This window comes from Miscanthus floridulus, chromosome 10, assembly GCF_019320115.1.
Source record: "Miscanthus floridulus cultivar M001 chromosome 10, ASM1932011v1, whole genome shotgun sequence".
Classification (NCBI taxonomy): domain Eukaryota; kingdom Viridiplantae; phylum Streptophyta; class Magnoliopsida; order Poales; family Poaceae; genus Miscanthus; species Miscanthus floridulus.
Genome location: NC_089589.1, coordinates 23,085,822 through 23,108,242, shown reverse-complemented (window position 1 = coordinate 23,108,242; position 22,421 = coordinate 23,085,822). Strand labels below are relative to the sequence as shown.

The 22,421-nt window shown below is 56.3% G+C and overlaps 2 protein-coding genes across 2 annotated transcripts; one reads left to right on the top strand and one right to left on the bottom strand.

Annotated features, from left to right (window-relative positions):
• Positions 1–523: 523 nt before the first annotated feature.
• LOC136488208 (uncharacterized) lies at positions 524–2,686 on the bottom strand. Its single transcript, XM_066485217.1, has 4 exons — positions 2,658–2,686; positions 1,943–2,576; positions 1,326–1,614; positions 524–966 (listed from the first exon to the last, which is right to left on the bottom strand). The coding sequence occupies exons 1-4, from the start codon at positions 2,684–2,686 to the stop codon at positions 524–526; spliced, it is 1,395 nt and encodes a 464-aa protein (XP_066341314.1).
• A 10,921-nt stretch (positions 2,687–13,607) lies between these two features.
• On the top strand, positions 13,608–15,750 carry LOC136487841 (aldehyde oxidase GLOX1-like). The gene has a single exon (XM_066484952.1). It carries the CDS (start codon positions 13,766–13,768, stop codon positions 15,428–15,430), a length of 1,665 nt encoding a protein of 554 aa, XP_066341049.1. The 5' UTR covers positions 13,608–13,765; the 3' UTR covers positions 15,431–15,750.
• The last annotated feature ends 6,671 nt before the right edge of the window (positions 15,751–22,421 follow it).

Sequence of the window (22,421 nt, the reverse complement as noted above, 5' to 3'; positions counted from 1 at the left end):
GCAATACGATAACTTTATTAGGGAGACTCGGCTCCGCCTTTGCAAAGGGGCCCACTACAGGGCTCGAACGAGACACGACTCTGCCTCTGCAGAACCGAGCCTCCCTCGAGGCTAGAAGGGGGGACTCCCCCCTAAGTCCCACGCACCATTTTTAGTCGTTTTCCAAAAAAATTTCCACGCCAAACCCTCTAGCACGCTCTGACAAATCAATTGTAAAGAACCTATGGACCGAAAGTCTGTCTCAGGGCCAAAAGGCCGGACGAGTCGCGAGACGGCCTACGCCTCCGGGCTACGGCACTCCCTCACCACCTTTTTGCCCTAGGGACAACTTAGGCTCCGAGCAAGTTTTTTGCGAATGATATGTTCAGATGCAAGACAGAGGGCAGAGGCTTGAAAATACAATAAAGAAAAACGGTTAAGAAGCATAGACGCATAAGTATTTCAAAAAGGCCTCGACAGGCCACCAGCGTTATGATACTGTAACGTAATCCCTAATTTATTTACATGGCCTCTTGGGCCCAGGTCAGGGCTCAGGGTCTCCAGCATCAGCGGACGGCGGGGGAGGGACCACCTCCTCTTCAAATAGCTTGGCCAACGCCGTGCCGGGGCCCTCAGCTGACTCCATCAGCTTCGTGACCTCCTCGTCGGCCTCCTCATCGTCCTCTGGCAAGACGTAGCTGTCGCTGATGGCCTCGAGGTCGACGCCGATGTAGTGTGAGGCGACGATGGCCAGGGCGCGCTTGACGCCCGTGTGCAGCGCCCCTCGGAGGCGCTCGCGCACTTGGCCACTCAACGCAATCAAGTGGCTCCCAAGGGAGCTGCCCGACTGGACCCCCTCGACCTCGAGCGCCTCGCAGGCGGTACGTGCGGCACTCTGGAGCGCGTTGTGCTCCCCGATCTCGGCATCGAGCACCGCCTGCACCGCGACGGAAGCCTCAGTGACCCAGGAGACCTCCTTCTCCAAACCTATGCCAAGACAAGCAGGATGGGGTCAAGCGCAAAAGAAAATAAGCCAAACAGGGGCAGAGGCCTACGGGACTCACCCTCGGCTTTCTCTTCCCAGCGCTGGGCCTCGGCCTGAGAGGCCTCGGCTTTCTCCTTCCAGCCCTGGACCTCGACCCGAGAAGCCTCAGCCGCCCTAGAAGACTCTTTCTCCAGCTCTGCATCACACCAGGGAGTTAGGGGTCGAACACAAGAAAAACAAATAAAACAAGGGGAATAGGACTCACCCTCAACCTTTCCCTTCTAGACCAGAGCCTCGGTCCGGGATGCCTCGGCCACCTTGAGGGCCTCTATCAGGGCACCTTTCATCAGTAGGTGCACACCCTGCTCCGCTCCCAGCTGCCCAGCGAGGGCCTTGACAGAGGCCGTCGCTTCTTTAGCCCTTGACCTGAAGGCGTCCTGATCGCCAGGCACCCGGGTCAACTCCTCCTCCAGCTCCTTGACCCGTGCCGCCAAAGGGGCGTCCTGCTCCCGAACCGTGGCCGCCTCGGCCTTTGCATTGGCACAGCGAAGGCGGAGGTCCTCCACCTCCGCACTCCGCATCGACAGAAGCTCGTTGGCGCCGGCAAGCAGGTTCTTCTGCCGCTGGAGCTGGTCCCAGACGTCCCTCTCCTACCGGAGGAAGACCGACTTCCGGAGGGACCGGGTCTCCAGCTCCTGGATAAGCAGAATAGGGGTCATGCACTGCAAGAAAACTTGGAAAAAGACGACACCGCACGAGAAAAGAAGGCACGTACCTAGGCGACACCGGGCAAATCGTCAGCCACGACGGACAGCGTTGTCCGTAGCGACCGCGCTACCAGCTGGCGGTATTGCTCGAAGGTGTCCCAGCGCCCCCCTCGGCCGCGTCCTCAAGGACGAACAGAGGCTCCCCCTCAGGGTCGTCCCAGCTACGCCACAGGACACGCGGGTGATCCCACCCGCGGGGCTTAGGTTGTACCCGCACGAGGGCCGAGCCGCCCTCGCCAGAGGTCGGAGCTGGCAGCTCCACGGTGCTGGCTGCCTCGGCATCCACCCCCTCCTTCCCCCAAGAAGTATCGTCGGAGGAGATCGAATGGACCTCCACTTCCTGGGCGCTCTCCCACAATGGCGGCGGGCCTTGCATCGGGGGCGGTACTGAGGCTTCCGCCGCCTTCATCTCCGCTTCCTGGGCTGTCGGCTTCGCCGCGCTCACACCGGCCTCCTCCACCCCGGCCTCGGTGGTCCCAGGGGCTCCGGTCTCCGCCGCCTTGGCCTCAGTGGACCTGGGGGCCCCGGCCTCCTTCACCTCGGCCTCGGGAACCCGGGGGGCCTCGGTCTCACCCTCGGTGGCCTCGGTGACTGAGGGCGCCTCGGCCCCATATGACTCATGGGCCTCGGCCTCGTGGGGCATGGGTGCACCCTCCCCCACCTGTGTTGGGGCCACCTTGGCAGCCTCTCCTTGGGCAACCGGCTCCTTCGGGTCGGCCCTCGCCAATGCCGTGCCACGTTGTATGGCGGATTGCGCCTCCACCACCCAGTGGGCGGTGGAGCTGGGGCTCACCTTGAGCGCCTTACATGGCGCCAGGGCGGGCACTTCCCCGTGACGCTTCTGGCTAGAGGTATAGATTCACAAGGTTAGCATGCGGCCAAGGGGTGAGCGGGAGGTACTGCGACTCCACTAACAAAACACTTACCTCGAGCGGGGATGCAACCGCTTCGGCATGGTGACCCTCCTCTACAACGGCGGTGGCGGCGACGATGGCATGGCCTCTGTATCCACTGGTGCCGGCTGGCCCTCGCCAGACTCCAACGCCCCCTCGGTCCTCTGCGGAGGCAGTTGCGTCACTACCGCCGCCACCTGCTCCACCTCTGTCGTCGAGCCCACCGGGCTCACGGCTCGCTTCCCTAACGCCCGTGCCGTGGGCATATCGGCCTCGACCTCGGGGCGGGCGATCACCAGCCCTGAGGCATCCTCTCCTCCTCCCCCTGGAAGCACCGGGCTGCTCACCGACGCCCCGAGCGCTGTCCCCCTAACATCGGGGAGATGGTCCAGGGGACCCCGCCCCATCTCGCTCTCGTCATCTCCGTCCGAAGAATCCTCTGACAACGACGGCGACGAAGACGCCTCCACCGGGAGACCGTCCTACCTCTGCCGCTGCCGGTGCTTCTCTAGCTCCTCGCGCTCGAGGATCTTCCTCTTGCGCTTTGCCTCCTCGGCATCCTTCCACTTCTTCTGCGTCTCGGCGTGCGCCCGGTTCACCGCCCGCCGCTCTGCGTCCTCGAGAACAGGCGGCGGGGAGGCTCGCACGTCTCTCATCCCCTGTAGGAATGGCAAACACAAATAAGGAACTAGAAAACAATGAGGAATGAGGAGGCCTCGGGGGCTATAGCATCGCGATAGGGGTCAGACCACCGCTCTTTAGCTTCCCATCCACCGTCTCCCTCACCCGACATAGAATCTCCTCATCGGAGAGGGCGTCGGCGGACATCCGGATGCCCTCGATCGGCTCATCCGGTCTCATGTCAAACAGCCACCGCTGCCGAGCCATCAGCGGCAGCACCCTCCGGCGGTGGAAGGCCGCCACGACCACAGCTGCCGTAAAGCCACGGCTCCGCAGCCTCTCTAGCCCCTCCAGGAGCGGCTGCAGCTTGGGCTGATCCTCCTTTAGGATGCCATACCTCCACTTACCAGAGAGACGTACCCCCACGATGGGCACATCGCGATAGGGGTCAGACCACCGCTCTTTAGCTTCCCATCCACCGTCTCCCTCACCCGACATAGAATCTCCTCATCGGAGAGGGCGTCGGCGGACATCCGGATGCCCTCGATCGGCTCATCCGGTCTCATGTCAAACAGCCACCGCTGCCGAGCCATCAGCGGCAGCACCCTCCGGCGGTGGAAGGCCGCCACGACCACAGCTGCCGTAAAGCCGCGGCTCCGCAGCCTCTCTAGCCCCTCTAGGAGCGGCTGCAGCTTGGGCTGATCCTCCTTTAGGATGCCATACCTCCACTTCTCCGGCTGGCTCTCCATGACCCGCCCGGTATAGGGGGGAAGTCCACCGTTGTCGTTGCGGAGGTAAAACCAGTTGTTATACCAGCGGCGGTTGGACGACGCGAGCTACGCCGGGATGTAGAGGTGCTGCCGATCTTGGTGCACTTGGAGAGTGCAGGCTCCGGCCCTCACTGCCTTCCTCATTCCCATCGTGCCCATCGGCTTGGTGGTGTGCCCCGCTCGGAAGAGGTGGAGCCACGGCTCCCAATGGGGGGCAATCCCCAGGTACCCCTCGCAGACGGCGACGAAGATGGCCGCCTGTGCGATGGAGTTGGGGTTGAGGTTGTGGAGCTCCATGCCTTAGAAGTATGGGAGCGCCCACATGAACCGGTCCACCGGCAGGCCGAGACCACGCTCGTGGAAGGACACGAAGCTCACAACGTAGCCATCGCATGGCCTCGGCTCTGGCTCGCCCGACGGAGCAATCCACTCTGGCCTGTTGGGGTCGGTGACCGAACAGAGAAGGCCGTCATCGACGAGCGACTGCAGCGTCTCCACGGATACGTCGGACCGACCCCAAGGATCCGCCTCGATGACAACAACAGTGCCGGCCATGAGTGCGGTGGAGAATGCGACTACGATAGTAAGCCTCTCTCTCTCTCTCCCTCGCCCTTCTCTCTTCTTCTCCCCGGTGCTCTCTGTTCCTAGCAACGGCTCGAGGGCAGTGAAAGCAAAGGTAGGCAAGGTAAGGAGGGGAGGGGCAAGGCTCATCACATATTTATGCAGGAAAGGGGCGAAACGGACGGGCGATGAAATCGGGGAAGTTTCCCTCAAATCTGACACAGTTAATCCAGATCTGATTTAACCGCCCACGTACCCACCTTTTCCTTATTAATCGCATGAACAGTTATGCCCCATCCGCTGACACAGCATCACGTTCGACCGCTACAGCAGCAGGCGCCGTTCCACCTCCCCGAGAAAACCGCCTCAAAAGGTGCGCCTGCCGTTGTCAAACCGATGGGGGGAATATCCTCCACCCAATTCCTTTCAGACGAAGGAACTGGGCACCGAGCCCGTTACGGTCCAGGGGTTCAAAGGTTGGGCCCCCAAGGGTTTCGACAGCCACCCCAGGGCAACAGAGTCAGGGACGACTATGGGCGAGCCCGTACGGGGCCGAGGCCCAAGCAAGCGAAACGCTTGGGATGCCCTAAGTCGTGTCCGAGACCGGCAGGGAGGTCTCCAAATGGGATCCCACCATAGGGAGGCGTCGAGCCCCCAAGGCCTATCGAACGGCCCTGGGACCCACTAGAGAAGCCCTCTGGTACCTTTAGAGCATGTCTCTGGACCGCTAGCCGACCCCTATCGAATGGGGCACGGGCCTCCACTCGGACTCACCCGATAACAGCTCACCGGAAGTGTCAGCGCTCGCGCCCACCGAGGGTAGCCTGGCATATTCCACCCCTCCTTCCGAACGAAAAGGATGCGTGAGGGTCGCATAAAAAGTTAGGGGAACTCCTGATCGCTCTCTCTCCGTGCAAAGGCTCGGGGGCTCTTCCTGCAAGCTTGCCGAGACCAAGCGACCCAGGCTCGCACCCGAGGGGGCTCGGCAAACAACCCCTCCTTCCGAACGAAAAGGATGCATGAGGGTCGCACAAAAAGCCAGGGGAACTCCTGACCGCCCTCTCGCTCTATGCAGAGGCTAGGGGGCTCTTCCTGCAACCTTGCCGAGACCCAGCGACCCAGGCTTGCACTCGAGGGGCCTCGGCAAACAACCCCTCCTTCCGAACAAAAAGGATGCGCGAGGGTCGCACAAAAAGCCAGGGAAACTCCTGACTGCCCTCTCGCTCCGTACAAAGGCTAGGGGGCTCTTCCTGCAACCTTGCCGAGACCCAGCGACCTAGGCTCGCACTCGAGGGGGCTCGGTAAACAACCCCTCCGTCCGAACGAAAAGGATGTGCGAGGGTCGCATAAAAAGCCAGGGGAACCCCTGACTGCCCTCTCACTCCGTGCGGAGCCTCGGGGGCTCTTCCTGCACCTAGGACGAAGACAAGCGACCCAAGCTCGCACTTGGAGGTTTGGAAAAACGCGATAAAGGACATCGAGCCCGTTACGGTCCAGGGGTTCGAAGGCTGGGCCCCCCCAGGGGTTTTGACAGCCGCCCCAGGGCAACAGAGTCAGGGACAACTATGGGCGAGCCCGTACATGGCCAAGGCCCGAGCGAGCAATTGCTTGGGACACCCTAAGTCGTGTCTGAGACCGACAGGGAGGTCTCCGAATGGGATCCCACCGTAGGGAGGCATCGAGCCCCCGGGGCCAAGCGAATGGCCTTGGGACCCACTAGAGAAGCCCTCTGGTACTTTTAGAGTGCGTCTCTAGACCGCTAGCCGACCCCTATCGAATGGGGTGCGGGCCTCCACTCGGACTTACCCGATAACAGCTCACCGGAGGTGTCACTGCTCGCGCCCACCAAGGGTAGCGTGGCACCCTCCACCCCTCCTTCCGAACGAAAAGGATGCGTGAGGGCCGCACAAAAAAAATAGGGAAACCTATGATCACCTCTTGCTCCGAGCAGAGGCTCAGGGGCTCTTCCTGCAACCAAACCGAGGCTCAGCGACCCGAACTCGCACTCATGGGCTTGGCAAACGCAATAAAACCCCTCGCACGACATAAGAAAAAACCCCAGAGGAATAAACCCACTCCTCCATGGCCTCAGGGGCTACACCCGGCGGGTGCGCTCGCGCGCACCCACCGAGGCCTCGAGTACAAAGCACCACCCCGCCAGAAGCTGCCGCGAGCCGAGTCTCCTCAAAACCTCAAGGAGAGCGCTCACACTCCCCCTGAGGCTCGGGGGCTACTGTCGAGTACCATAAACAGGGGTCCCCTAAGCAAGGCCTCACACGAAAGGCCTCGGACGGCCTATCGATTTTCCGCCTCGCTCGAGGCCTCGCGCGAAAGGCCTCGGACGGGGAACTGATTCTCCGTCTCGCTCGAGGCCCCGCGCGTACAGCCTCGGACGAGATGCTGATTCTCTGCCTCGCTCGAGGCCGGCTCGGCAATAACCCCGTCGCCTTTGCCTCGACCGATCTCCCCGACAGAGTGTCACGTCCAATTAATGCGACTAACCACTCCCGCGACATTAGCCGGACGATGGCTCGACACAGCAGAGCGGCCGACGAGATGAGAAGTCACATCAACGCCATACCGTCCAGGATAGGACGGGGCAGGGGTTACCAGCCACTGTGCTCGGCGCTGTGCCCATGACCGGCGCCCGCACTACACTGTGCTACCTAACCCTACTCTAGGAACAACGCGGCGTGGGTAGTCAAATCCTAGTCACTATAGCCTCAGAATCATTGTACAGGGCCAACTACTCCCTCCAAGCCTCGGCAATCTACTTTAGGGTCTTGGCAACCTCGGGATTCGCGCCCGCCGAGCCCCCCACGATGGCTCGGCCTCAACACCGACTGAGCCTCATTCTCTACGCTACCAACACCCAGCGACCGGCATGTCGCCCACCATGCCCTGCGTCAAACCGTCCCAGGAGCTCCCACGTCGCACAGGATCGGGCGTGACCGGCGCGTCGCTCTAGTGCGTCAAGGACAGGATCGCTCCGTCGACCATGCCACCACAGTAGCAAGCTACAGGGCTCAGACACGTCATCTTCGCTTACAGGACGCTGCGTAGTGAACACATGTATCGCCCCAGTCCCCCTTCGACTATAAAAGGGAGTGACCGGGGCCATTTCTAGACACGGGCACACGCACGGACGACGAGTTCAGGCTCACGCTCTCACGAGGTAGACGAACACACGCTCGACACTCAGTAACGCGCACGCTTCCCCGCCGCCTGAGATCAACATCTCAAGCAATCCACGCCGCTCCACGCAGAGACCTGGGACTAGCTCCCTCTCTCACCCAGCTTGTAACCCCCTACTACGAGCATTTCGGTGCAAGGAATACAAGATCGATCTCTTAGACTGGACGTAGGGCACCTATTGCCTGAACCAGTATAAACCTTGTGTCTCTTTGCATCACCATCCGGGATTGGGAACACGCAGTATAAATTTACTAGTTGGTTGAGGACTCGCCGGCCCAAAACACCGACAACATATAACATGAAGTCTCAAACATGTTCATACTCATTCCACGGTCTACTGAACTTTCTACCAATATCTTCAGCGTTACACACTCACTAGAAATTAACTCATTACCTCATTTGCGCACAAGCGTGGCGATGCTGTGGTCGGTATGAGCGGAGGAGACGCAGTCGTCGGCGACTCCGCCCGACCGGAGTGCATCGGGGAGCGCCGCACAGGACGTGTGTGAGGGAAGGAGCGCTCGCGCAGGGCGGTCGGAGACTTGGAGTCGGCCAGTGTCGCTGCAGGCAATGTTCAAAAAGGCGACATTAGGCGTCCGCCTAGGCGCGACTAGGCACTAGGCGAGGTGGTCCCGCCTAGCGTAGGGGGTAGGCGGACCCCTAGGCGGCGCCAGCTCGTCAGCGGCGTCGGTGGGGGAGGAGGAGCACCTGGCGGAGGTCGCCGGTGACAGAGGAGGAGCTTCGGACGCGTGCGGGTGGCGACGACAGGCACGTGCGGGCACGTGCTGCGGAAGGGAGGAGGCTGGCCATGGTGGAGAAAGAAGCAGAGCTGGGCGGCGACGGAGAAGGGCAGAGTCGGGTGTTTGCGGCTGTAGAGGGTGTGTGCGGCTAGAGGGAGACACGGATGGATAAGGATAAGCTGGTTCATGCGGATGGAAGGGGTTGGGAGGAGTATGGATAAGATGGGTTGGGCTCTATTGATGGGCCTTTCTTCCAACTTTAGATCCACATGTCTCATATTTCTTCTTTTACTTAAGATAATCTAAGGTAATATATGAATGTGTATTAATTAAAGTTAAAACATTAAAACGCCTAGAAAAACGCCTTAAAACACCTAGGCTTGCTTAGGCCTATCTAGGCTCTAGGCTATGGGTCATCGCTTAGAAATCGCCTAGCGCCTTTTTGAACATTGGCTGCAGGTGACACGATGTAGGAGAGCCGAAGATGCGGTACTGCGACTAAGATGACTCCACCAGGACAGGGCTAAGCAGAGGCCGAGGTGGTGGCGGAGCTATATGGCGAGGTGGCGCCCGCACCGCCGGAGGATAGGGAGGAAGGCCATGTGTGATCTGTGTGAGGCTCTGAGCCGTGTGGAATGGATGATTTGGTAGTCTCCAGAGACAAGTAAAGCACGGAGAAGGCAGGTGAGTGGGCCGCTGATAACATTCTCGATCCATTTTCATAGTGGACCAACTAGGCTGACATAAAGAAAGGATGCAAGTGGCAGCCGTTTTGGTATTTTATAGGTCGAAGTAGTTTAGTTTGTTTCTTCCCCTAGACTAGATTAGTTGAACGTGGCAGCATTGTAATTAATTTTTATCAAGTTTCAGGTCACACACAATGACCGAAAATATATAGAACTTGAATCTGTATAGATAAGGTCTATTGTTTGATCTTGGTAAGGACCGACCCGTCTTTGTTGTTGGTCCGGTAGAAGTGTCCAAAAGAATTGAAAGTCTTAAGTTGTCTTGAAAGAAATGGAGTAAAAGGAACCGCTAGATGATGCTAAACATTGGGATCGGGTCGGACTCGACTTGGGCCAATAAAAATTGTCATGTCAAAATTTTTGGTCCATCGACGCACTGGCAGATGGGATTAGATCAGGTTTTACTACTTTGGGTCAGCTTTCTCAAGTTGGATCGGGTCATGGGTCTAAAATCATAACTCGAATCTGACCCGACATACCAGCCAGTTAAGTCAGGTCAAAAAAATTTGGAAGGTCGAGTTAGCTGGCCCATGATCAAAATTCATATCCACACGGAGGATGCGTAAACGGTAATGCTTGGTTGAGGGTGTCCGTCCGTCCGGACGGACCAACCCCCGCATTCACGTGACGACCAAGAAAAAAAAAGCGGGGCGTGTAGTTGCAGTCAGGCGGGGCCTGCACCGGTCCTTTTCTACCGGGCAGTGCATGGGAGCATGGGCGGCTTCTTGTTTGGCGTGGGGTGCATACGGCGCTAGGCAGCGCATGGGAGCTCGTGCGGCCACTCGTTCTGCGTGGGGCGCAGGGCAGCGCATGGGAGCGCATTTGGCCTCGCTCGGCGTGGGGTGCATGCAATGCGTGAGGGCCTATGCATGCGCTGTGACCAAAGAAAGAAGGACCGGCAGAGAGAAGGAGCGCGGGGCCCGCATACTCTATGGCACCAGCTCCGTATGTTTCATGCATTTAGATGTATATTTCATATGTTTTATGTGGATGTTGCATGTGTTTTATCCGGATGTTGTATGTGTTTCATCTGGACGTTGCATATGTCGCAATGGTTATACAAGTATGTTGCAAGTGTATATTTCAAATGTTTCATCTGTTTTGGACATATATTGCAAGTGTTTTATTTGGATGTTGCATATGTTTCAATGGCTATATACACATGTTGTAAGCGTCCATTCAAAATATTCCATCTGTTTCAGACGTATGTTGCAAGTGTTTTTATCTAGATGTTGCATATGTTGCGGTTGTCATACACATATGATGCAAGAGTATGTTGCAAATGTTTCACCTATTTCAGACGTATGTTGCAGAACTGCTTCATGTTGCAACATTAACAGGCGCAGTAAGCGGACACATGCGGAGGCAGCCCATGCGGGCACAGTGGTCCCCACGTGCGTGGCAAGCGAAGCGGGCGTGGGTGGTCCCCACCTGCATGCGCATTATGCTCACAACTGCATGCGAAGACGCACCAACTTGCTGGGCAGGTGTGCAGGCTTAGCAGTTGCATGCGGCATGCGGGGTGGACGTGCTGACGCAGCAATTGCATGCAGGGTAGGCTTAGCCACAAGCGTGGCAGGCGGGACGGACGCAGCAGACGACGCGGGCACGGGCATCCGAACGTCCGGGCACTAGGCACGCCCGTGCATAAAGCATATGCATGGCACGCTAAACCTTTGGCCACAAAACAAACAGATGGCCTATTTGGTTGATGCTTAGCTTTGCCACAAAGTTCAAAGAAAATTAAGATTAAATAAACTACAGCATTCACAAAAATTGCAGCCAAGAAATCCTGTGTCACGATTGTAGCAAAATTTAGCATCTCTTTTTTTTGGTGGAGAAGAGAGAGCCTGCGGGGAGGGTAAGGGAAGGGGGATTGATTTGATCTCTCCTTTCTTTTGAGGGATTGAGGGGGTGGTTTTCTGAATTAATAAAACAGTAGTGTAAGGAGATTAGAAAGGGGTCTAGTGGAGTTTACTTTTTGCCTTCAACCTTTATTATCACTAGTTATAGAAAAAGGGGATCATTTTATTCTTAATCCGGTGAAGATATGCTCTAACATCCCTCGGTTCTCATGTTGATCTTATATATAATGAACATCCTTTTACCGGCTCACTTGATTTTGAGTGTTTCAAGGTAGGTTTGAGCTACTTATATTTGAATCAAGTTAGTGTAATAAATTATACTTCCGCGCTCTAATTTGTAAACCACTTCTATTGTAACCCTATGTATCAATGTGTTGTACTCTATCCCAGACTACGATAGATGGTGTCATCCTGGTCCTTCGACCCTCAACAGACTACTGGATTATATAGTTTAAGTGCGTAGCTGCTATTAATCCTTGAGATGTCGGTCATCATAATTGAGCTCTTATAAATTGGGTGATTCTACCTCAGGAGGTTTATGGAATTTGGTCCGAAACATTAGAATTTCTGCAAAATTCACCTATTTTGGTGAGGGCTAAAACAACATTGCACTAGTCAAAAAGTTGGACAAGATTTGTGAAAGCATCTAGGCCCCTATTTGGGTTTTGGTGATTAATGACGACACAAGGTTACTATGACTAACGTGTGTTTTGCAGAGGCAATTTAAGTTAGGTCATGGTAATGGCAATTGATTGGGCGATCATGGTTGTCATGCCCCTACGATGGAAATCATTTCGGTTTTCAAAGGATGGACGATAAGGTTAAGGATGGACTAGTTCTAAGTGTCGTTTGGTGTTGAAGAGACACTTAGAGTAGTTTATGACTTTGTTTTTTCTTTGGTCGTACTATTAAGGTGGGTATGAACTAGTAGCTTAACCTAGGTGAGTCTAGTGGGTTAGGTGTGGTGCACACTTGTCAAATCTAGCACTAGGTAGCTCAGGAGTAGCCCTAAGATCAATTGGAGTAAACTTTATTCACATAGGATTTCGAGTTGGAAGTGAATGGAGGTTCACATGACTGACCGAACGCTGGTCTGGTTGCGACCGGACGCTGAAGGGTGAGTCCGGTCAGTTCATTTGATCAACTGAAGTCGTCTGGTTACGACCGGATGCTGAGTGAAAAGTGATCGGACGCTGGGTGCAAGAGTCCGGTCAACTCCAGAGAGGTTCCAGAGAGGGATTTTCCTGATCAGACGCGTTCGGTCAGTGCTGACCAGACGCTGGTCAGGATCCAGTAACTGATCGGACGCTGAACAGCTAAGTGACCAGACTCTGGGTTCCACCGTCCGGTCAACATCAGTAAGTTTTCAGAGAGCCGTTTTCTTGACTGGACGCGTCAGGTCAGTGCTGACCGGACGCAGGTTAGAGTCCGGTCAGAACTTAACGGCTAGTGGCGGGGATAACTGACCGGAGCGTCCGGTCACCCCACAGAGTGATGACTCAGCCTCCAAACGTTATGTTTTGAATGAGGGGTATAAATACTTACTCCACTCGTCCAAGGGAGGTCTCTTGCCCATTTGATCAGCTGTGAAACACCTTGAGAGTGCTAAGGGGAGCAAGAGCCTAGTGAGGTGATTGAGATTTGAGAATCCAAGATTAAGGCCTCATTAGTGCAACGAGAGTAGCAAAGTGTGCATCCACCCTTCTCATTAGGCTTGTCGTGGTCAAGTGAGAGTTTGTGCTGGTTACTCTTGGTGATCGCCATCACCTAGACGGCTCGGTGGTGATTGGGAGTTTGGTGATCATCCGGCAAAGCTTGTGGATGACCCAACTTAAGTTATGAGCGGTTGTGGGCGATTCACCGTGACGGAGTGTCGAAGAATCAGCCCATAGAGAGCACTTGATCCTTGCGATGATCAAGGGACAGCTACACCCTTGCGCGGGTGCTCCAACGAGGACTTGTGGGGAGTGGCGACTCTCCGATAACTCGGCAAAACATCGCCGCGTTCCTTTCCCTCTCTTTACTTTAAGCATTTACATTTGAGCAATTCATTTCATGTCTTTACAATCATAGAATTGCCATGCTAGAGTAGGATTGAAACTTAGGGTGCAAAACTTTTGTGCGGTAGATCAATAGAATCACATTCTAGGCGCAAGGGGTGAAGTGGGCTAAGTGTAGGATTTAATTATTGAAAGAATTTTCAATTAGCCTAATTCACAGCCTCTTGAGCATCTTGATCCTTTCAATTTGAACTTTTAGTCTAGTCTAGAGTTCAAACAAACTTGCAAGTTCTTCCTTCCGTGTAAAAGTGCATACTTCTCCTAATCATTAGTTTCCTCTTTATGCCGGCCTCTTGATCAAATTTTGGCAAAAATTCAGCTAATTATTAGCAAAACCTGAATATTTTCACTGGTCAGCAGAATGAATGCAGGTCCAAAAATTGCAAGATTCACCTAATTCCGTTGAGTCCAAAAAGTTTGTATCATTCAAATCGCATACCCGGTTCCAAGCATGAAATGCGTATTCCCCATTTCCCCACAACCTTGCCTGTACCAACCCTCCACCAACACAACGTCACAATGCGATGCAAGTATGCAACACACTCTGTACACCCTACCTTAGCTTATCACATTGCAAGGATGCATGAAAAGGCTTAAAGATCGCATGCGTGCATGCTCAGCAGCCATGCCCAAGCCAAGATCCTCCCTTCTCCACCTTCTCCTGATCGCCAGCTGCATTGCCAATGCCGCCGCCGCCGATGATGCCCCGTCCCAGGGAGAATGGCAGCTCCTCCACGCGAGCATCGGCGTGTCGGCGATGCACATGCAGCTGCTCCCGGGGGACTTCGTCCTCATGTTCGATCGCACCGACACGGGCCCCTCCAACATCTCGCTGGCCGCGCTGGCGCCGTGCGCGGCCACCGTCGACGGCGCCGACTGCACGGCGCACTCGGTGCTCCTGGACCTCCGCTCCAACGTGCTGCACCCGTACCCGCTCGCCACCAACCCGTTGTGCTCGTCCGGGGCGCTGCTTCCCAACGGCACGCTCCTCCAGACCGGCGGCTTCTCCAGCGGCGACCGCGTCGCGCGGCTCTTCTCGCCGGCCACGGGCTGGGTCGAGCTACCCTCGTTCCTCGCCGCGCGGCGGTGGTACGCCACCGACATGATCCTCCCCGACGGCCGCGTGCTCATCCTCGGCGGGCGGCGGCAGTTCAACCTCGAGTACTTCCCGCAAGCCGACGCCGCGCCGGCGCTGACGTTCTTCCCGTTCCTGGACGAGACGACGGAGCCGGACACCGAGAACAACATGTACCCGTTCGTCCACATGCTCCCCGACGGCACAGTCTTCGTCTTCGCCAACGACCGCGCCGTCGTCTTCGACCCCTACAACCGCGCCCCGCTCCGCCCCGACGCGCCCGCGCACGCCGAGGTGCTGGTCTGCGGCGGCGCACCGCGGGGCGCGTACCACCTGCCGCTGCGGAACGGCACGTTCGTGGCCGCCGACCGGACCTGCGCGCGCGTCGCGCCGACGGACCCGGACCCGGTGGTGTGGGCGATCGAGGAGATGCCGATGGCCCGGGTGATGGGCGACATGGTGCTGCTGCCCACGGGCGACGTGCTGATCGTGAACGGGGCAGCGGCGGGCACTGCCGGGTGGGAGCTGGGGCGGGACCCGGTCACGCGGCCCGTGCTGTACAGGCCCGACGCGCTGCTGGGGTCGCGGTTCGATCAGTCGTCGCCGCTGGCGGCGTCGGCGGTGCCGCGGATGTACCACTCGTCGGCGGCGCTGGACACGTACGGCCGCGTGCTGGTGGGCGGCAGCAACCCGCACGTCGGGTACGTGTTCGCCAACGTGACGTACCCGACGGAGCTGAGCCTGGAGACGTTCCTGCCGCCGTACTTGGACCCGCGGTACGACAGCGCGCGCCCGCGGGTGCTGCTGGCGCCCGCGGAGGTCGGGTACGGCGAGGCGACGGCCGTGAAGTTCGTGATACCCGCCGGGATGATGGCGGAAGGTGCGGGTGCGGGTGCGGGCGGGGAGGTGGTGCGGGTGGCCGCGGTGGCTCCGGCGTTCGCGACGCACTCGTTCGGGATGAACCAGCGCGTGGTGGAGCTGGCCGTGGGGAGGGTGGCGGAGCTGGACGTCGGGGTTTACGAAGCCGTGGTCGCCGCGCCGCCGACACCCGGGGTGGCGCCGCCCGGATACTACATGTGGTACTGCTCGACGCCGGAGGAAGCCAAAAACTGCCGAACAGGCGAACTGCAGGCTGATGGCTTGGGTTGCAGGAACTGGCAAACTGCAGTTTGACGGGCGGAGGATTGCAGGAGCCAGGAGGCCAACGGCAGCCGAGCAAGCTGCAGCCTGCAGGCGTGCGTCTGCGCCTAACATCAGTTCGTTTGGTGGCTGTGATGTCGCTCTCTCGCTGCGTCAGGGAAACGGAACGGGTGGGCTGCAGTGCAGGGTCATGAATGGCGGCACCTAACGAAAGCTCATATGCTGTGCTAGGCTGCCAGCTAGCCCAAAGTCATAGACTCGCAGCCCACGAGGACAGGGACCAAAGTGACGATAGATGATTCTTTGAGGTGCTCGTCTTCTTTCTTGCGTCCAGCGCCGCCATGGCTACCAAGCAGCGAACTTGCGCCACCTGCCTGCTCCTAGTCCTATGGCTACTGGTTTGCATCAGGGAGCGATTCTAGGTAGGGATCCGCGGCGGAGTTAAGGTATGGCGAGCGCCCTTCCTTACCGGGTCATCCGCCGCGCCCCTGGTGGCCGGGAGAGGCGCGCAGAATAATGATGAGCAGCAGCTCAATACATGCATGGACGATCCGATCTACCGTCTCGTCGTCGTCTCCGGCCAGGAGGACGACGCGGCCACGCGCGTACGTACGTCGTAGCAGCTCGGCGCCATGGCGCCTCAGAGCAGAGGAAGAGGAAAACGAAGAGGAGGAGGAGCCTATATATGTACGACCTATGCTACGAAGTTGCAGAGTCTGTCTATACGTACAATGGTACTGTTGCAAACTAAACCTAGCATGTCTTAGGAGATTGAAAAGAACAACTCATACAGCCGTGTAACCCTGCTCCGTCGCTGTGCAGCTCTGGCGCCGGCGTCAGCCTTGCGCCCGCCCATGCCGAGACGACTCGATTTTTTTATTATTTAGTTCTTTTTTCGAAAGTTTTTCACAAAAATGCCTCTGGAGGTATGATTTCAAAATCTTGACCTTTAGCTCGGCGTCGTCATTGGTGGCGCCAAGCTTGGCGCCACTAACAACGGCGCCAAGCTGGCTGCTTTAACCCGCGCCCAACATTCCTGTCCGAGCCTTATTCCCCTTCTTTCTTCTATAAGTGCATCGTAGAGATAGATTCCGTAGTAGTACGGGCTGATTTTTTTCAATCCTAACTACAAACTATCATGACTTGGACACCCTAAAATTTTACCATGAGATGATAATGTCAAATTTGGTTGCATTTTTACTATGAGATGGATATGTAATTTGAATTTTTACCATGGCAATGCCATATTGAATTTTTACCACGGCGAACTTGTTTTGTTGTCATATCCTCATAGAGTACTCAAACTCGTAGTAAGGTATTAAATTGAGTTACTATACAAATTTGAAAGATAAAATATCGCAAACATGTCAATTCACTGCTACAAAATAGCACTGTATTCAAACTTGTGGTCACTATTTGGCCATGTTAAAAACTGATTTAGGTTTAGGTCCAAAAACAAAGTTTGTTGTACTCAACTCAAACTACAACTTCTATTAAAGGTCAAACTTTATATCTAGAAAAGAAACTATAGTTTTACTGTGGTCAAAACTGCATCATGAAAAAGGGTGTTAACTATTGATCCAACACTTAGAAACATTTTTAGGCTCGTTCATCAACATGAACCCTAGATCATTTTTTATCCTAAGTATTTCTATGTTGTTTTAAGTGCTCAAATATCAAGTCAGTGTAAAACTCTAGAGTTAGCCACTATTTCTCAATATCCAAGTCATGGTAAAAATTTAAATTTGACAATGTCCAAGTCATGGTAAAAGACTTGCCAAAATTTTATATATCCATCTCACGGTAAAACTTAGCCATAGGCTCGGCGCCATGACCTATGGCGCCGAGACGTTACCTCGGCTTGCCGCAATCCCGCAACAGGCTAGGCAGCGGGCATGCACTACCTCCGGTAGCATCGTCTCTGCCGCTCTGAATGCTCTCCCGGCACCCGCAGACGAACATGCCATGTCTCCATCACTAGTGGAATGAAACCGATCGAGCTGCATGCATGCTTCTCTGATCTCATGAATCGTGATGCGTGGGGCGGGGTTCTGACCGAACCTCGGCGTTGAGTCAGGCTATCGCTGAGGTTAGCGTCTCGGCGTCATCTGATCGCACGCCGACCTCTTGGCCCACGAAGCGTTGTTGGGCCGCCTGGGCTTCGCGCCGGATGGTGCCAATAGCTCGGCGTGACTCCCCACAGCGCCGAATTTAGGCCTGTGGCGTTGGCTGACACTGACGCCGACGTAGTGGGCCCCATGCGCCACCGTGTCGCCGTCGACCGGGGTCGTCCGTGACGTGGCAAGACCTCGGCGTCGTGTCAGTCGACGTCGACCCTCATACCTTGGCGTCATGTGCTAAGACACCTAAAAATGGACTATTTTCAGCAAACGTTTTGGCATAGGTCTTTTTGTAAAAAATATTTTCAAAAGGGACCAAAATACAAAAATTTCACTGACAGATTGAAGTTCAACCAAGGTTCGCAATGGAAGAAATTCCAAATTTTACAGTCACAGTGGAGTGGATCCCTCAAATGGCCAAAGGCTATATCAATTTATTCTGATCATATAATTACAATGTAACTTCCCTTGACCATTTTTCTTTCTCCAGCTCTCCGGTGCTTGACACTAAAATTAGTGGCTAAAATGAGTACCAGGTGGATCTAAACAGACTTCCTAGTGAACATATTAATTATTAATTGGAGGACTGTTAACTATTAGTCCTATTAGCAGGTTTATACTTGATAATAGTTTATATGCACCTTCAAATCATTATCCAAACACCTATTTGTTGGTTCCGAGATCTCCCGCACGGGTGAGCCGACCGCTCACCGGCGTTCTCGCACACACACTACGACCGGAGGTAGAAGAAGAAGGGAGAACAGAGCGCACACACACAGCACATGCACCAGCATTGGCTGGAGCTTTGCAGAGGAGGTGGCAAACTTGAACTCTCTTCACTGAGTTGCAGTGGGAAGCTATATATACAACTCTACCCATCTAATCCTAGTACACAGACATGCCAGGGTGCTACAGTGACTAGATGTGACAGCAGGGCTGACTTTGGCGCCTGCCCCTGCTATGGCTACGGTGCGGCAGGGGAGCCTTTCGGCGCCTGCCCCTGCCGCGGCTACAGTGCAGCAGCAGGGGAGCCCTTCGGCGCCTGCCCCTGCCGCGGCTACAGTGCAGCAGCAGGGGAGCCCTTCGGCGCCTGCCCCTGCCGCTTGTACAGAGGGAGAACAACAGATTACTTTACAATTCTTCCTCTAATCCTGCTGCTAACCCTAGAACCTCCACCAAATTGATCATCATCTTCAGCTCCGTGAACCGAAGATGGCCGAGCGGCTTGGTGACGATGTCCGTGAGTTGCCGACTAGTTTCAACGAACTCGATGATGATCTGCCCTCCATCGACACAGTCTCTGAGGAAGTGGAACTTGACGTCGATGTGCTTGCTCCGGTCATGGAGAACTGGATTCTTTGCGAGGGCGAGGGCGGGCTGGTTGTCCACCATCAGTGCTGGTGGGTGAGCTTTCCTCACCAGTCAGCTCGCCCCAGTAGCCGGCGCAGCCACACAGCTTGGCACACCGTTGTGGCCGCCGCCACGTACTCTGCCTCGCACGTGGACAGCGCCGCCACCTTCTGTTTTAGCGACAGCCATGAGATTATAGTCGACCCGAGGAAGACGAGCATGCTAGAGGTGCTCCGCCGTCCGTCGATGTCCCCCGCCATGTTTGCATCGCTGAACACAGTGAGCTGCAGCCCACTTCTGCCGGTCTTGGGGAAGACGATCACCTGATCCACCATCCCCTTGACGTAGCGCAGCAGCCGCTTCACCGCAGCCCAGTGATCCTCTCAGGGATCCTCCATTAAGCGGTTGACGTAGCCCACGGCGAACGGAATGTCCGGCCTCGTGTGGACTAGGTAGCGTAGACCACCGACTGATGCTCCGATAGAGTGTTGCATCTACCTTCGCCATGGTACTGGCCTTCGTTAGCTTCAGCCGCTCCTCCATTGGCGTCACGCACGGCTTGTACTCAGCCATGCCGCTCCGCTCCAACAGCTCTAAGGCATACGCGTTCTGACCTGTGCGTGAGCGCCTCCTTCCCTTGTCTCACCTCGATGCCGAGGTAGTAGGAGAGTGCACCGAGATCGCTCATTCGAAAACGAGCTGCCATCTCATGCTTGAAGCTGTCGATGTCCTCCGCACGCGCTCCGGTGACGATCAAGTCACCCACATACACGCTGATGATGAGCTCCTCCTTCCCCGTTGCCATGTGTAGAGCTCGTGCTCGGTTGTGCATCGCGTGAAGCCAAGCTTGCCCAGCGTGGCTGTCAAGCTTGGAGTTCCACGCTCAGCGGGGCCTGCCGTAGCCCAGTAGAGCGACTTGCACAGTCAGAGCACCCTGTGCTCCGCTCCCTTGACAGCGAAACCCGAAGGTTACCTGACGAAGACCAGTCTCCGCCAGCTCGCCGTTGAGGAAGGCCGATTTTATGTCTAGGTGATGGACGTGCTAGTACTTCACTGCTACCAAAGCCAGCAGCAGTCGGATAGACTCCATGCGCGCTACCGGCGTAAAGACTTCCTCGAAGTCAATGCCCTCGCGCTGGACAAAGCCTCGGGCGACGAACGCGCACCTTGTGCTTGACAATGGCACCGCGCTTGTCCTGCTTGACCTTGTACACCCACTTCAGGCCGATCGAACGGCATCCTAGAGGTGGATCGACGAGCTCCTAAGTCTCATTTTCCTCGATCGCCTTCATCTCCTCCAGCATCGCCCATCGCTAATTTGCATCACGCTCGGCCAGCGCGAACGTGGGTGGTTCCTCTGCACTGACGAGAAGCAGCTCCGGGTCATTGAGTAGCCGACTCGCCAGGCCTGAGGACCCCGTGCCACTGACGATGTCGTCCAGCCTACTGGAACCACACCTACTCACCATCGTGGTAGGCATCCATGAACTCGGTGATGTCGCTTGGAGGTGAGGCAAACTCGATAGACATCGATGGAGTCCCCTATTCCGTCGGAGTGGTCAGCACAGCACCTAGACTGCTCGGCACCCCGGCTGCAGTGTTTGGCACTACTCCTGGACCGCTCGTCACCACTCCTAGAGTGGTTGGCACCACTGCAGGAGTACTCGGCACCAGTCTTGGAGTGGTCGGCACCACTGCAAGATCCCTCAGCTCTGCTATGGGAGCGTTCAGGCACCCGTCCTGGAGTGGTCGGCAACACTGCAAGACCTCTCGGCTCTGCTACAAGAGCGTTCGGCACCCGTCCTAGAGTGGTCAGCACCACTACAAGACCAGCTGGGCAGCACTCCTGGAGTGCTCGGCACCCCTCCCGGAGTGCTCAGCACCACCCTAGGAGTGCTCGGCTCTGTTGCTGGAGTGGTCGGCACCTCTGCTCCAGCGTCTCCACCACTGTGGATGACCAAGTGCTCGACGACAAAGGTGCTGGTGAAGCCGCCAGCTTCCCCCATGCCTGGACTGTCCCAGTCCCAGGCTGCCTTCTCGTCGAACACGACGTCGCGTGAGACAACCACCTTGCCTCCACGTGGATCGTAGAGCCGGTATGCCTTGGTGCCATCCTCGTAGCCTAGGAGCACCATCGGCGTGCTCCTATCTTCTAGATTGCCGAGGTGAGGCTTGGTGTTCTTCACATGGCCGATGTAGCCAAATGTCCTGAGGAAGGACACATTCGGCTTGCGTCCATACCAAGCCTCGAACGACATCTTGCCCTTTAGGGCTTTGGTGGGCGCGCGGTTGACGATGAACACCGTCGTGGTCACCGCCTCTCCCTAGAACTTTGTTGGCATGCTTTTGGCCTTCATCATGGATCGAGCCATGCCGACCACCATCTAGGTTCCACTGCTCCACCACGCCATTCTATTATGGCGAGTATGGCGTGGTGTGGTGTCGCACCACACCCTGATCCGCGTAGTACGCAGTGAACTCCACTGAAGTGAATTCACCGCCGCGATCAGTCCGCAGCACGCACAGCTTCTTGCCACTCTCCGCCTCCGCGCGTGCCTTGAACTTCTTGACCGCTTCCGCTGCCTTGGTCTTGCTGGTTAGAAGCTGTAGCCACATGAACCGGCTGTAGTCATCCACCAGCAAGATGAAGTACTTGCGCCCGCCATGCGTCACCGACATGATCGGTCCGTAGAGGTCACCATGGACCAGCTCGAGGGTCTCTGCCGTGCGGTACTTCACCGTCTTCGGGAATGTCAGCCTTCTTTGCTTTCCGATTAGGCAGCTGTCACACAGCTCGTCTGCGTGCTCGATATGAGGCAGCCTAGTCACCATCTTCTCCAGCCGACCAAGAGCGTCGAAGCTGATATGGCCATACCGGGCATGCCACAGGCACGGTTCCTCCATGTGCCGTGTAGCCAAGCAGATGGGCTGCTCCACCTTCAAGTCGAGCAGGTACAGTTGGTTTTAGGGCCTCTTCACCTTGGCAAGAAGCCGCTGCTCTCGATCCCTGATTCCTGAGGACACCGTCCTTGATCAGTACCTCGTTGCCGCGCTCATCCAGCTGGCCAATGCTGATGATGCTTGAATGTAGTTGCGTGATGTAATATACATCTGTCAGCGCGCGGTGTTCATCGTTTTGGCACCTAAAGATGATGGTGCCGCGCCCTCGGATGACCACCCTTGAGCTGTCACCTAACATCAGCATGCCAGTCACGTTGCTGTCGAGCTCAGAGAAGGCTTCCTTTGAGCCCATCATGTGGTTGCTGGCGCCGAAGTCCAGGTACCACCAGCTGCTCCTGCTTGCCACCCACACGTTCGAGGTGGACTTGGGCGCACGGTTCGTCGAGGTTGACAACCTTCAGAGCCTTGCCAGTGTCCTTCCACCGCCATCACCTCTCCCTTCTCCTTGGCCTCAACATTGTGTAGTGCATAGAACATTGCCATAAGGAGAGTGGCCTCATCATCCTCATCAGCCTGCGCTAAATAAGCCTCAGCCTTCTTCTCCTGCTTGCAATTTGGGAACTCCTTTGCCCAATGGCCCGTCTTCCCGAAAC

Bases quoted from the DNA above. Each gene is read 5' to 3' on its own strand.
- LOC136488208 (XM_066485217.1), bottom strand. From the start codon at position 2,686: ATGCCGAAGCGGTTGCATCCCCGCTCGAG. The intron at 2,577-2,657 runs GTAAGTGTTTTG...CTATACCTCTAG, and splicing joins CGGTTGCATCCCCGCTCGAG to CCAGAAGCGTCACGGGGAAG. The intron at 967-1,325 runs GTGTGCACCTAC...GTCTTGGCATAG, and splicing joins GCAGCTGGGAGCGGAGCAGG to GTTTGGAGAAGGAGGTCTCC.
- LOC136487841 (XM_066484952.1), top strand. From the start codon at position 13,766: ATGAAAAGGCTTAAAGATCGCATGCGTGCATGCTCAGCAGCCATGCCC.